A 15,403-nucleotide genomic window follows, 5' to 3' on the forward strand; every position below is an offset into this window, starting at 1 on the left:
GGTGGGGGGGGGGAGGTAGTGGGACCCTGAACAAAGTACATGAAAAGATAGATTGCCTATACTGATTGCATACTGTGCTATGTACAACCACCTGCAGTCCTTTATGAGAACATACTCAAAGATTTCCATTCAAAATGTCGCTAACGCCAAAAATGTTGAAAAGTCTGTTTACTTATTGCACATTAGCACTCTCTCCTGATATTTTTCAGCTCCACATATTGATGAAGAAGATTGCTAGTTGATGACAAAAATTTCGAACAACTCTATGGTCTGATTATTTTGTTGTAAGACATTTCATAGCATTATTGGGACCCACAGAAAGTACTCTTTGAGGGATATGCAACTCATGAGCCACTTAAAGCCCATAAGACACGTCTTGAATTTTATGCACCAATACACTTTGCGTTTGTGACAGTACCAAAGTGGGTGGATGAGAAGAAGAGAATGGAGAGAAAGAAGTGGGAGAGAAAGCTGGAGGATAGTGAGATAAATAAATTCATTACCAAGGGAGAAGAATATACAAAGGGGAAAGAGAGAGAGAGAGGCAATCATCCTCATGGCCTACAAGGGTGGATGGGGAGATCCCTTACCAAAGTTTTCAAGGCGGTAAGGCGATGGAGGTGTTTGAGGGTCTTTCGGAGCGCCTTAGCGATAAGGCGGGCATAAAGCGTCGCCTTATTGACTAAAGCGTTCCTGTGTAATTCTCTTATAAAACCAATCTATTTGGTTCCAATCATAGTTGAATCCTATTACTCATATGTTAAATAAATATTAAAGGTTCATATTCATACCAATGTAAGATATTCATCAAGAAAACAAATCAATAAAGTGAATAAACTAAGTTCATCTTCATCATCATCAATCATCATAACATATTAACATATAATATAAATACATAATTATGAAGCAAAATTATAAAAATAAAGAAAAGAAGACATAAAAAATACAAGTATTTATTATACTTACCTCTATGATGCCAAAATGAGTGCCTAAGCCCTAAGATCATCCACTATATTTCTACTTCTGTCAATGAAGAATGAAGCTCACCGCTGCCGGAGCAAAATGGTCGCCTAGATAATTGGTTCTTCCTTATTCCTTGATTCCTTCTCAAAGCCCTTTCTTAAAACCCTTGACAAAATCCAAACCCTGTTTGTGAATCGTGTTTTTATTTTGTTTGTTTTGGTTATTTTTGGTGGAGTAAAGCTGATCCCATACATCTCAAGTGTTAATAAAACCATACACCTACCAATAAAAAATCTATGTTTGGAATCTTCATCAAGTAATTTTAAAATGTGTTTAAAAAAAAAAAAATCCCATAAGGCACCACTTCACGTAAGGCAGAGCACTGCCTTACCATCTTTAGACCGCATCAGCGCCAAGGCGCTAGTAAGGCGTCGCCTTAGCAGCGCCTTAAAAACTATGATGTTGATAGTGGTTTTGAGAGCGTCAATTCAATTACTAGATGTGTTGGCTATGGTGGTATACCATCCTTTGAGAGCACCGGTTCTGCATTTGGAGGGTATGGTGGTGGCTATAGTGGATCTTCTAGTTCATTCCACAGCACTAAGTATGGGTTGGGTCAAGAGGTGGGTCACCTTTCATTCAAAGCATCTTCTCATATCCGGGCGAACAGTTTGTGCCGACTCCACCAAGTTTCAATCTCAAATAGTTCGATAACACAGCAATATCTCACTAAAATCTTGGATATATTATGGTTTTTTTTTTTTTTTTCTGAAACAAAGTTGCATACAAACACATGAAAAGACACAATTTCGGTCACATTTCGTTTCAAAATTCGCTCATTTCGGCCCAAAAATGCACTATTTCATCGAAATTTCAGTCATCTCGGTCATTTCGTTTCGCTAATTTTGGCCATTTTAGCCATTAGCCCCCCAAATTTCACCGAAATTTTGGTATTTCGGAAACTGAAACGAAACAAGTTCTTGAACCTTGGTTTCAATGAGCCATTCCCTAGATTGGGATTCCTACGATACGTTGACGATGGTGCTTATAGGTGGGCAATAATGGACCGTCAAAATTATTGGGCCCACAACATGTCATGGGATACATATGTGGTGCATTTCGAAGATCGTCTATGATTTATTAAATCCAACTCATTGAATGGACCCGCCAAGAGACTCTACGCGAAATTGAGTGGTGAGTGTTGTTTGCTTTTTTTTCCATTCTAATAGCTAATGCATGTTTTGATTGTTTTAATAGCTTATTTACATTTCCAATAGGTAAATTATATGTAGATTTGAAGCTTATAATAGGGCTAGTGTACATCAGCATTCAACGTAACCTAACAAACTTAGGTCGAAACCACAAGTACCATTTTTGGGTGGTTTTTTGTGGAACTAATGCATTAAATAGGTGTAAAATGTTAAAAATAGCCAGCAGAAAAAATAATAAAAGTAAAGGTAAACAAACACTTTCTCAGCCTTGAAATCTAGGATTCAAATTTGACCCAAAAAAGATACCAAGTTTCAACCTAGTTTCGGTTGAGACCTATGAAATCTCGATTTCAACCAGGGTAAAAAATCGGCCTCAAAACCGAGATTTAGAACCTTGAGCATACTTTACCCCCACTCCACAAAGTATCACTCTAATTGATCAAAAATTAGGACTTTATATAAAATCCTTATTTCACAACTTATCCCATCAAGGGCCCATACCTTTTCTTAGTACTCTAGCACAAGTCCTTTTGAGCCGCCTTCTCGTCATTTTAGAGTTTTCAACTTGCACTTTATCACTCCTCACTAACACAATTATTTATCATGACCACATATTATCATAGCACAAGGGCCAACCTTCGTGCACCAGTAAGGTTTCTCCACTGCGACCTAGCGATCGCAAGTCGGGAAACAGCCTCTCAGCGAAGTGCGGGTAAGACTACACACATTATTACCCTCCCCAGACCCTGCAGTGGCGGCACTGGGTACGCCCTTTAAAAAGAACGCAGTATAAAACAGTATTAACTTTTGACTTTCATTTTTTTATTTCTTTTATCAACATAAAAATTACCGCACATGGGCAACCATCTTTTCATTAGATAGATAATGACCTAAAGGGAAAAGACAAAGAGGAAAAGTAAAACCAAGATTAGGCCAGACAGCCGAGAAAAGCTACTGAAAAATACCACCCCCTAACTTATCATGTATAAGCAACACCCAAAAAGAGCAACCCAGTTCACAAGGCTACCATTACTGCAGGGTTTGGGAGGGGCAAAATGTACGCAGCCTTGTCCTTTGCTTTACATGAGAGGCTGTTTCCAAATTTTGAACCTGTGCCCAACCTGTTGCAAACTTGCAATAGTCCAACTTAACCATTTTGTCATAGGCTCACCCACTTATGTATAAGCAACAGCCAAAATACAAAAGGCAACCAAGTAGGATAATGATCAATTTAAACATTACTCTCACATAAGAAAATGTTTTATGGCAGCAGGTTCCAACTCTCCTAATGGGGTGTGCAAGTTAAAAAACGCATCCACTATAAATTTGAACTCAATGCCTCCAAGAGAACAAAATATTTGTGTCAGCAAATGCCACACCCCCATTCCTTTTTTTTTTTTTTCTCAAGGGTAAATTTAACATCACCTCACCCTCCATAAAGTTTTCCAGTCCCACGGGACTATGCCAACAAATTCGGCAATCCATTGACCAGGAATAAATCAGCCTCCGGATCCAAGCATTGGAACTGAAAACGATTAGATAAATATATGAATGACAGAATATGTTATTCTGAGATGACCTGATTCAAACTAAATCATATTCCCAATAGAGTTGCAGATAATAGTCTCATATCTGATGGCAAGGGTGACAAAGAACATGCAGATGCCCAAACCATCTCAATTGACTTTTGCACTCCTTGACTATAGGATCAACAAAGATCAGAGTGAATCTGATCAAGATTCTGTGCAGACACCCCCTATACCCTATCATCATATGACAACAATCAATCTGAGACCCAATAAAGATCATTTCAGTTCAACATGGTCCTATGAACGTCAAAACAGTGTCTAATAAAGACTCTTTTGGCATATGAAGGGTTTTCCAATGTAGCAAAGCACCTTTAACCACTAAGACCAAATGTCCCAGGTTTAAGATTTGATCAAAATCACATTGATCCAACTGGAGCTTCTTGATGTGCTTTACATGACAGTGAGGTCCATACCAGACCAAGGTTTAAAATTAGTTCTCACATTTTATTTTATTTTCTTTGTGTCTGATTCATCCCCAGACCTCGCAATGGCGGGAGCCTCGTGCACTAGGTACGCCCTTTTTATCCGTTCTAACCCCCACATTCAATCCATCTCAACACCGTCATTTCTGCAACTCTTAACTCTTGTATGTTGTTCTTTGATAGTTTTTTAAAACAACTTCATCCACAAGGCATGGCTGGTTATGATCATCTTATAAAATGTGCACTTCAATTTTATAGGAATGCACCAATTCATGCAGCATTTTAAAACTACCATTTCGAAAGCTCCACTGAAGTTCAATAGGCAATATCATCTTCAAGGCCTCCTTCTATGGGACAATCAAAGCAAGAGGAGATCATCATAATGGAGAACTCTTAGAGTCTTAGAGATCAAGATAACCATTCCCTCATTCCCATTACTATACATAGCAAAATTGTACCCCAAATAATGTGTTTTGGTCCAACTTATAATAGAAACTTCCATTTCAAAAGCATCCTTCCATACTTCTTACTTGGTATTGGCATACTCGCTAATATCATAAATACAAAAATTAATTCCATCAACCAACAACATACAAAATTGGACTTTCTCCTCTGCATTACTTCTCAAATCAATCTTGACTAAAGATCCATCATCATCAAACACCATAGGCACTCACAAAAGCTTCGCTGTTCCAGGATCATGGTTGAGGGGCCTGTGGTGCTTTTAATTGGGTGTGATTCTGCCTTCCGAAAGTTTCCTTGGCAGTGTTTCTCCTTTTGTCAAAGGAGTCTGAGTTTTGTACCATGGTTAAACATCTCATTCACTAAGCTCCAAGATCAAATGTCTTGGTGGACTAAGTCACTAAAGGAGTAAGCTAATTGGTTGGGGATTAAAACCCCGGAAAAATTGCCCCCAACCCCCCCCCCAGCCTTTTTTTTTTTAACCTCCTCGTATTTGCTGTTTTGTACTTTTTCCCCTTCCCTCTTGGTATATAGTATTTTTCCAGTTCTTTTTTATCATATTGAAGATGAAGATACTTTGATCTCAACCACTCACAAGAAAAGAAAAGAAATAACTATATGTATCCATATACATTAACCCCAGCTAATAGCTAATAGTATTCTAGCCAGCACACTTTCCAAAACAAAATGACTGCATGGTGAAAGAGGGGCCACACTAAACACTTAATTAAATGATGCAGACAAATTATTAATCGAAACTCATGAAAAGGAAATACTTTTTACACAGATACGGTTGCCCATAAGGCACCAATGCTCAAGCCTTTTCTCGTATATAGGGTAAAAAAAAAAAATCAATTTAGCAATAGGAAGTTCCAAATTCACACCCCCACTCGCATAAAGAAAACCTCCACATAGAATGAACATGTGAGACTGTTAGGGGTAAACGAAGCAACATGCTTTCTTCATATTATGCTGCCCAATATACCCGACCAGGAAGTTCCACGCCAAACCCTTGGACAACTAAAACATAAAAGTCTATCTTAACTAATCAATTACAAATAACATCACATTATTCCTAACAGCAGGCTGGTAATGCAGAAATAGTACAGCAGAAACTTATATCATAATATGTCAATATACAGTCAGCCCCTTTTCTTCCCTGGAGGGAGACAACATTCGGTCAGAATTCGACTCCAAAAAATTAAAAAAAAAAATAAACTTAGCATGAGAAGGTATAAGAAAATCGAGAAACCCGTCTGATATAAAATCTGCTCCCAACGACAAGAAATTTAATAGGAAACCTATAAAACGCAGAGTCCCCCACCAGATCAACCCAGTGCAAAGCAAACAACCTCTGTAATTGAACAAAACTGAGGAAAAAAGAAATAAATGAAACAAAGCAAAGAGATGCAATCTTAAAGCATCTCAAATGTAACTTGCCTGATCACCGACGCGGTTATTCGGAAACTTGAAACCCTAAAGGTGTGATCACAACGAACGATTGATCCGGTCCTAAAGAATCACACAACGATCAGCTATCGAACCCTCTCAAGATTTCGACGATATCACTGTTAATCCAGACAACAAATTCTTCCGAAGGAAGCAAATGAAGAAGGATTTACAAAGAGACTGCGCGAGTTAAAAAGAAATCCAAACTAACAAAATATTGTTCATACTCATGAATTGCGTGATATTTATAGCAACGTTTCGTCCACTCGTATCGCGATTCGCGACATAAAAGATTCAGGAACCGGAGAAAGAAAGCTAGGTCGCTTCGTTGATACATCGCGATTTTGGGTCCGTTTGATAATGTTTCTGCCATTTTTGTTTCAAGAAACGGTAGAAACATAAATTTTTGTTTCTAGAAACAGAAACGGAATTGAAGGTGTTTGATAAGTCATGTTTTTAGAAGTCGATAGTAACCAATAAAATAATGGCCACAAGTCATTTCTAGAAACGATGAACTTGTTTCGCCTAGGTCGTTTCTTGAACCATAAATAAGCAAAAATTTCTATTTCTATTTTTAAAAATAGGTGAAACGAAACAGTTTTATCGAACGCTTTTTACTCCGTTTCTTCTATTTCTGGAAACAGAAACGACAGAAACGCGTTTCTTGAAACATTATCAAACATGCCCAATTTCTCCTCTCCCTGGTTCCTATTTCCTACGGAGGAGTAACAGTGGCGTGTGAGATGGATAAAGCCAAAAGTGAGGTAACAGGTACTCAGGGTACTTGATTTAGGGGTGTCGATGGGAACTCGGGAATGGGTCCAAGTTCTAAACTGGTCCAGATGTTACGTGATACCTTTTGGGGCCAGGCAATTTTGGGCCCTGGGAGGCCGGAATGGTACACTTTCTTCCAAAACTTTAGCCAGTGGACAGTGGGACCCACCCAAAACTATTTTCCATTTTTAATCCAGGTTTTAAGGAAATAATTAGGAGTCCGTCGGCAATGGAAAACTATTAAAATTCCACGTCCCTCATACAGTTACGACTTACGGGTATTGGTATCGGTGCCAATAAATGGTTTATTTTTTTAATTTACACCCGATATGGCTTGATTTGTATGTATCATCCACCCAGATTTCAGACCAATTCCTATAACTTTGCATATGATTTATGAAAAAAAAGGTTCCATATAAGGTCATTGTGTTATTTTCTTTCATCTTACAAATAAATGTGATTCTCTCCCATCTAATATTCGTTGTATTATTTGAAAAGAGAAAGCGGTATTATCAATCTTTATAATTTAATCTTTCATTTTTAGATGTTTTTGTTTTGGATTTTATAAGTATCAAAGTGATTTGTATCTCATGGGTTAGATTAAAGCAAATTATGTCTCACATTTGTTTATTTATTATTATTTTTTTTATTTTAAAAAATTTTAAGGGCTTTCCATGTCCTAAATAATATTCAGGTAAACATGCAAAGTTCCCTACGTGATTTATTCTTTGCTTTCAATCCATTGGAGCTAATTTTATTATTCTAGTTAATAAAGGCAAAAGAGCCTTGTCCAGCTACCATTGCCCTAATAGGAGGATGTGATGAGGAATATGAGTGGGGGCAATGTCATCTTTTTGCGTCTGCCTATATTTGGATGTGAAGATACACAAATTAATAAGGTTCTTTTCACCATTAGTTAGGAAAATTATCGTGTACCACCCTATTATTAAACTTTATGTGACATATTAAAAATAAAAATGATACAAAATAATTTTCCTTAATTTTAAGGGCCGAATATGAGAAAAAAGCTCTCTGAGACGTCAGATTTCACACAGGAAATTAACTTGTAGCTCTCTTATCTATAAAACTATTTCATCATATCTAATTGGTGCGTTACTTTATATCAATTGCTCATAAAACACCTCTCTTGCTGAATATCTAGGCACGAATATGTGCTTCGTGATTCAATTGTAAGACCTACCTCACTGAAATCTGGTGGTTCGTGGTTGTACTTTTTTCACTTGAGCTTCAAGTTTATCATAAATTGCATATGTGGTCTTTAACAAAAAACTTGCATATATGGATCAAGGCCTATAAAAGAAAATTATATGGATCGGGATTTGCCTCATATTTTACGAAACTGAAGTTTAAAAACTGGTCCAAGTCCTAACCGACAGACAAACCGATCAGAATCAGAACCATCTCTTTTTGGTCCAGCCCCACTTAGAACCGGCCTGGTACAAAATTTGAATCTAAGCGGTATTGAAAAAACCGCCTATTTTACCGTTGTTCACTGAACTATTTGAATCTAAGCGGCATGATCTTTTTGGCTACTATCCCCTCCCCAGCTCCCCCTCATTTTCTCTCCCAGCCAGTTAGGGTTTATGAGATATGTTGCAGGTGTTCGTTCCTCTAATGCTTTTGTTTTCCGTCTGCAGGCATTGATTCCATTAATGTGACAACCTAATTCTCTTCGTTTTTCGCATCCACGATCTGTCTGGATTTTTTTTTTGGGCAGAGCTAATTTGACAAAGATATTGGAGAAAGGCCAGGAGTTACGCTCGAGACCATGAGCCAACTTAAAGATCTTCGATGCTTTGTGTCTGGGTGATTCAGAAATATCCTTTGGTCCTGGAGATGTTTAATGGACAGTAGGAGCTGCACTATTTGAAAGGGAATACTTGTTGCCTATTCAAACAGAACCTTGTGCAGGAATGTTCAGTCTGAAGGTAGAGGTAATTTCTTCCGGCGCTTTTTCATTGCTTTTCTGTGCATTCTGTTTTCTGTTTATTGTCAAGTTAGGCAGCCTAAGAACTTGTTGCTGCCTATGAAAGCTAGAAGGGACATGCTGTTGGTGTATGTTTACATCTGTGAATTTATTTAGTTATTTTATTCTGGTTATGATAATGAATACAAAGTCCATCTCCCCTTTAATTAGGATTTTTCTCATTCTGGTTTCCATTGAAAGGAAGGATCATTTATAAGTATGATGACCTCTGTTATTTTATTATTTTTATCTGGTTATGATAATGAATATGAAGTGTATCTCTTTCATATTGTGCATTTGAGATTAGAAAATCGGCATATTATGATGATGTAGAAAAGTTGGAAGGAGAAGAATGAATTAACTACATTCTTTAATTAAAATATTAATAACTGAATTATTTTGATGCTCAAATTCTAAGGATAATGATAATGATCATTATTTGGCTTGATTATGGCATCAGCTGAAATGTCAATTGATTAATTTTTCTCTGAATGCTAAATTTTGTGAATCTACTGTGATATAGGGAACTTCTAGCGAATTATCGATTTTTTTATTTGGGTATCCATTAGAAGACATACTATTATTAGGGGTTATTACTAGATGTGATCATGTAAGATTTACTTAATGGCTTCTCTAATCAATTTTTCACAAGCAAGGAATGAAATTTATGATTTTCATGGGAGTGGGTAAAGGTAAAGGAGCAGAGTTTCTGATTGGGGTTATAGATTTGAAGCATGTCCCAACTCCCCTTCCTTTGATGTTTTGGGACGTTTCTATGCTGACTCCAAGATTTCCTTGAGTCTCTTCTTTCAAGGTGTTTTACTCAATCAAGTTTTCTGTACATCATTCTAGTTTCTATTTAACCTATTTGATCAACGACTTCTGAAATTTTCTTAAAAATTCTCAATAGAACTGCCAAAACAACTTCATCAACCTTGCTCTTTATTTTCCAAGATTCTGCCAAATCCCACTCTATTATTTTCAATTGACTTACCCTCGTGGTGCACTGAAAATATGCTAGTTCTTGGAATGTTTCATCTACCCATCAACCAATTATTAAACCTCCCTGATTAATCTCATCTAATGCCTCATTTTCAATCCTACTCAATCCTATTGAAATTATACCTAAATTACTCATTTTCAGTTTCTGCTTGACCTAATAGTGTGTCCTTTCAACAGCTTACCCCTATCTCCACACAGTAGTTACATTTGAGCCCTTGGTTTCCCAACCCTGACCTACTTGATCCTTAGGTTGACAAACAGTTGTGCAATTGATAGAAGTGGTCTTGTTGGATTGCCACCTTTCCCAAATAAATGTCTGTAGAAGGTGTGGTACCAGTAATATTGAATTTAAATGGAACCATATTAATTTCATCTTTTTATTTTTAGTTTATCTTTCATTCATGTCATGTATTATACGTTTAATTTAATCTTCCTTTGGGCAATTAGTAAAAGGTTTCTTTGGAGAACACTCACTATATATTCTTAGCATTGCCCTGTCAAACTAAACTTGGTTACACATTCTTCACTTTTGTGGTAAATTTTTTTTTTTTTGCTGTACATGACAAAAGATTTCCAAACCATTGCAGTTGGATTTCTCTCATCTGTTTAGCTATTAGTGCTCCCTTAGGTTCATGTCACAGGATTTATTTCTGGTTCTATTATTTCTAGTCTTTCCACTCATCCATCTGAGCATCATCAATTCAACTATGGCCATTTACGTAAGTGATGTTTCTTGGTTTCACTGAATACTGAACTAACTGAAGTAGCAACCAAGGCATAGCTTCACCCATACAAGTTAAAACCATGAGCTGAGCAAACCATGCATGACGATAGCAAACAAGAAGCTCAAAAAGTAACTATTCCCAGAAAAAAACTTCTAGTTCTCATCACTCCTTGATTGGTTAAGTCATCTGCTAATTCAGTAAGCCTATTGAGGTTTCTAGTGGATTGATGATCTCAACAATCAAGTTGGATGTTTTATATAAAGTTATAAAAGCAATTGCTATTCCAGTTACGTTACTGAAGTAATGCATCCTCCCTGTGGAATTGTTTTAAGTAACACTTTGCATTGCCTTAGAAAATGAAATAAATTGTAGTGAATCATGGGGGTTTGTTTTCTATATAAGGAAGGTTTTGATATCTTTCAAATGACCATTGACCTTATTCCTGATGCTCAGTATTTCTTTGGCAGGGAAGTCTAATAGATAAATTTGCAATTTTTTAAAACTTTGAAGCTATACTCACATATGGAAAACAGCCTATCCAAAGGAAAATACATATGTAGTAACCAAGAAGATCTATAGAGGTCAAATTTGCAAAGCACTTCAACTTCTTCAAACTTACATGGCAGAGATCTTTCCAGCAGAGCTTCGACAACTTCCAGGCCTTATCATCAATACGTGAATGTGCTGACACGTAACATTGGAATACTGAGGCATAAATTTTTCTGACCACAAGTTTCTTAGCACGGTTCTAGGGGTTCTTAATGAAATCTGACACAACCCATTGGTAATAGCTGGTATTCAAACATGTGTAGGTGTGGTTCCATCTAGGGGTGAGGATGCCAAAGCCACTATTCTTCCTCTTTCGCTCCTGCTATTGTCGGCAAATTTCATGCTTGTAAGATGAAAACCTTTCTCTTTCTCTTTTGCATTCCATTCAGATGAGTAGTATTCTTCTTCTGTGGTGTACCCTTTAGTATTTGGACCACAGATCATCCCACCCCACTGTGGGAAGTAGATAAAACAGAGAGGGAGAGTGCTGCATATAATCATGACACCCATGAGAGTTATCCCTGTTTCCTTTGAGTATCTGGATCCTCTGAAGAAAATCAGTTGAGTCAAAACTGCACCAAAACTTCCACCTCCTCCTGTCATTCCAGATACCACTCCCAGTGACCTGGAAAATCAAATCATGAAAAAAAAAAAATCTAGTACAGGTATTATTTAGTAGCATGAAGTCAGTTTACTCGCGCAGGCTTCTTTTTTTTTTTTTTTTTTTAGAGGTGGTGGGGAGGGTAGAGGTTAATGAAAGCCATTCTACTTTTTCAACTATAAGATTAAACTCTGCAGGATTATGATGGAAAAATGGATGCAGTTTCATAGAAGAGTGAAGACTGAAAAGTAACGGGAAGCTCCTCCTACATCGTATGCAAGGAAAAAAAAAAAGCTTATAAATGTTAGTTCTCTAAGTTTGGGCTGGTTAGATGTCTTAGAGACAATGTTTTGGCACCGGAGCTCCTTTGTCATCCCTTGGGGTCAAAGTTGCACAAAGGAGTCTCCTGGGAAATCATTGCTCTTTATTTGGTATAAGCTGGTATTTCATAAAAATGTGCTCTTCTTGGCCATCTTCTCTTACCAGAATGAAAGCAGAAAATATCTAAAACAGGTTGGGTTTCTCTTGAATTAGATTAAATAGGAGACATGTATGCCTTCCATCTACTTGCTTACAGAAACTGATTTATTACAGGATCTTTAATAGTCAATAGACTAAGCGAGAAATGATCATTCGTTGTTAGTATTCAGACTGATATTTCTGTATATAGCAGCTATTACAGAAATATCTTTGAATCTGGAGTCAGGAAACAAAAATCTAAATAGATTATGAACAGAAAAGAACTGAAAACATTTTGTTGAATAAAATAATTGAAGAAACTTCAGTTATATGAATCAGGAAAGAAAATTGCAAAATGAAGTAATGATAGCAGGATGAGATCACTTGCCTTCTGGAAACGAATGGAACTACTCCAAATGTTAGTCCACATGCAGATTGACAAAAAGTAGAGAATATGATCATCACGACAATGGATGCACTTAATGATCCCACTCTCCCAAGTATAACACAAAATACTCCACCTAAAGTCTGAACCACCCACAATCCCCACAGTCTACCCCTCATCCCGAACCTTTCGGCTATAATATCAGAGATCAATCCTCCAGATGGTCGAGAAAATATATTTGCTAACCCAAAGGTCGCAGCAATGATTCCTGCAGTGTGGAGCTGCAGATTGAACCTATCATAGAAGTACTCTGCAATTATATTGTCTATTGTCAGTTCCACCCCAAAACTATAGCCGTAAGTTAATGTCAAGATCCACGCTCTGTAATTTCTGATCCCATGGTAGATAACCTTTGAGACCTTTTCTTTCTTCTTATCCCCAGATTTCTGTAGCTGATTGAAGTTTCCATCAGGCATGTCTTGGCCTAAGAGCAAGACAGCTACTGCTGTTACAGTCTGGAACAGAGCAGGTATGAAGAACACAATTCGCCAGGCAGTGAAAGTGGTTGCACCAATGTGGCGAATGAGGTCCAACACAAGAGGCATGATGAATTGGGTTGCTCCACCCCCAAGGTTGCCCCAGCCTCCAGCAACACCATTGGCAACCCCAACAATGGGAGGAGAGAACATGGTGCTCATCCAGTATTGACATGAAACAAAGGTGGCAAGGGAGAAGCCTGTGAAGAAGCGCACAAGGAGGAATGAGACAGCAGAGTTGGCACAGGAGGTGAAGTAAACTACAGGTGCAGTTAGGAGGATCAGTGATGCTGAGGCAAGGCGAGGACCAACAAGGTCACATGTAGTCCCCATGACAAGTCTAGCAAAGACTGTACCAGAAACTGACGCAATCCCTGCATTGCCAATATCGGTGGCAGTGAGGTTGAGGTTATCACGGATGATAGGGAGGAGTGGAGGGGCTGCAAAACTGGATACAAAGCAAGCAAAGAAGGATATCCATGCCAGATGGAAGGCTTGCATATGGGGTGCTGCAACTGTGAATAATCGGAGTTCAGTTGCCTTGTGCTCTGAGTCTACTGGTAAAGGAAATTCTTGAGCATCTGTTCCAGAATCCGATATTGTCATATTTGGATAGTAAGGTTGAACTGGATTGGAGGTAAGCCACTCTTGTGTTTAAGCTTTAAACCTATCGCTCCCTCTGTGCACTCTAGTACATGCTTTCAGAAAAGGGTATGCTATATTGCTATGAGATCATGTCCTAGGATGAATATATAATCTCCTTCTAGCTGTTTTTAAAGGAGAGTAGAGAATGTGGAACTTATTTATCTACCTTTTGCAGTAACAGCAGGGAGCTTGCCTTTTAACGGCTGAAAGGGTTCAGGCTCTGCAAACGTTTTTTGGTTTCTGCTTCTGAGGTATGAACTTCAGACTTCAAATAGTTACCTTTTGAAAGTGACATTAGAGGTTATTGGAAGTTCAGAATTGGCTCTCTCACTTGGGTTGTTGGGTGTGGAATTATTTGGGATTGAATCTATCTAGTTGGAAAATCATTGAACACTGGAAGAAGATAAGTTCTGACTTCTGACTTTTGGGATCTCGCTTAAATTATAATAAAAGGTATGAGATTCCACTGGGCAGTTTAAGATTCTTTCACACTTACACTTTGTTTTGGCAGTAATCGAAAATCAGAATGACCTGGGATCTCCAGACACCAGATTTCACACCTGTTGGGGAGAGAATAGTGATTTGCATCTCATGGGTTGAGCCGTTGAGGTAAGGTAGGCTCCGTCTTTGTTTCTTTATTATATTGTTTTTCTTTGTTTAATAATATTTTAGGGACTTTTGTGATCCATATAATATTCGGGTTAAAAAAAAAATTATTTACTTATGACTTCAGAACCCAATGATCGTTATGTGAATTCTGAAATTCTCAAGTCAACTCTGTCCATTTCATTACCACGAGTGCTTCTTTTTTGTCTTCTTCTCTACATCTTGTCCATATTTGCTTTCTGAGCCGGCAACCTGAAATCCATGCTCGATCTGATTCTCATCTAACGTGTAGGGACTGGGGATGGGTTTAATCGCATTAGCGTGTTTGGTCGGCCAATGTAGGGACTGGGGAGTGATGAGCCCAAAGAAGGTGCCTGACTGTTGCGCTTTCACTATTTTCTGATACAAGTGGCTTAAATATACAGACATCATGCTTATGCTGGTGATCTCGACCACACGACCAATAGGCTGATTGCTTTGACTGTTTGCACTTAAAGAACATACTGATCAACACACTTTCAAGAGATCCATCTATGATCTATGGTCTTGTTTTTCTGGCACCCCATGGACAGTGTGAGATAGAATGGGATGGTTACTTGCAGAATTAAATCTTCTATAGCGCACACATTCTGTAACATAAATTCAAAGATTGGGAATGCCTTGGGCTGTTTATCTAAGGGTTTTCAGCCCTTGAATCTATGCTGCACACCCTACAGCATTACAAAGGACCCGATCTGTCAGGAGAAAACTCTGGGAATGCAAAACCTTAAATTCATGTGTGAACCTATCACCACCTTTTCCTTATGTGAGTCTATAGTATCAATACTTGAGAATTTTCAGCCTTGGTTATGATGCATAAGCAACTCAAATTCACGAAGCACTTAAACATCCTAAGTGGGGAAGATTAGATCTAATTGATAAATAGTGGGCCCACAACTTCCCATTATGGAGAATTGAGATAGGTTACAACTTACATGGTGGGGGTTGATAAAAAAGGATCAATAACCCCCTTTTTTTTTTTGGGGGGGGGGGGGGGGG

The 15,403-nt window shown here is 38.0% G+C and overlaps 2 protein-coding genes and 1 long non-coding RNA gene across 9 annotated transcripts in view; 1 reads left to right on the plus strand and 2 right to left on the minus strand.

Annotated features, from left to right (window-relative positions):
* LOC122077151 (protein MODIFIER OF SNC1 1-like) overlaps positions 1–6,364 on the minus strand; it is a 21,134-nt gene extending 14,770 nt beyond the window's left edge. For 3 of the 4 annotated variants that reach the window (XR_006139699.1, XR_006139698.1, XM_042642980.1), the window contains exon 1: positions 6,088–6,364. The gene's annotated coding sequence lies outside the window, so the exon portion shown is untranslated. The remainder of the gene's footprint in view (positions 1–6,087) is intronic. The other variant, XM_042642979.1, reaches the window with a different exon arrangement.
* Positions 6,365–8,440: 2,076 nt separating this feature from the next.
* The window catches only part of LOC122076623, a 9,517-nt gene continuing 2,554 nt past the window's right edge, over positions 8,441–15,403 (plus strand). The window contains exons 1-5 of one of the 4 annotated variants that reach the window (XR_006139543.1): positions 8,441–8,825; positions 13,021–13,751; positions 13,935–14,010; positions 14,271–14,373; positions 14,658–15,329. This is a non-coding gene — a long non-coding RNA (uncharacterized LOC122076623). Of the gene's footprint in view, positions 8,826–13,020; positions 13,752–13,934; positions 14,374–14,657; positions 15,330–15,403 lie in introns of those variants that run through there. The other 3 variants (XR_006139542.1, XR_006139544.1, XR_006139545.1) reach the window with 3 other exon arrangements.
* Positions 11,382–13,720, minus strand: LOC122076620 (high affinity nitrate transporter 2.5-like). Its single transcript, XM_042642025.1, has 2 exons — positions 12,582–13,720; positions 11,382–11,758 (listed from the first exon to the last, which is right to left on the minus strand). Exons 1-2 carry the CDS (start codon positions 13,718–13,720, stop codon positions 11,383–11,385), a joined length of 1,515 nt encoding a protein of 504 aa, XP_042497959.1. The 3' UTR covers position 11,382.

This window comes from Macadamia integrifolia, chromosome 4 (genome assembly GCF_013358625.1).
Source record: "Macadamia integrifolia cultivar HAES 741 chromosome 4, SCU_Mint_v3, whole genome shotgun sequence".
NCBI lineage: Eukaryota > Viridiplantae > Streptophyta > Magnoliopsida > Proteales > Proteaceae > Macadamia > Macadamia integrifolia.

Bases quoted from the DNA above. Each gene is read 5' to 3' on its own strand.
- LOC122076620 (XM_042642025.1), bottom strand. From the start codon at position 13,720: ATGACAATATCGGATTCTGGAACAGATGCTCAAGAATTTCCTTTACCA. The intron at 11,759-12,581 runs GCAAGTGATCTC...TTGATTTTCCAG, and splicing joins GTTCCATTCGTTTCCAGAAG to GTCACTGGGAGTGGTATCTG.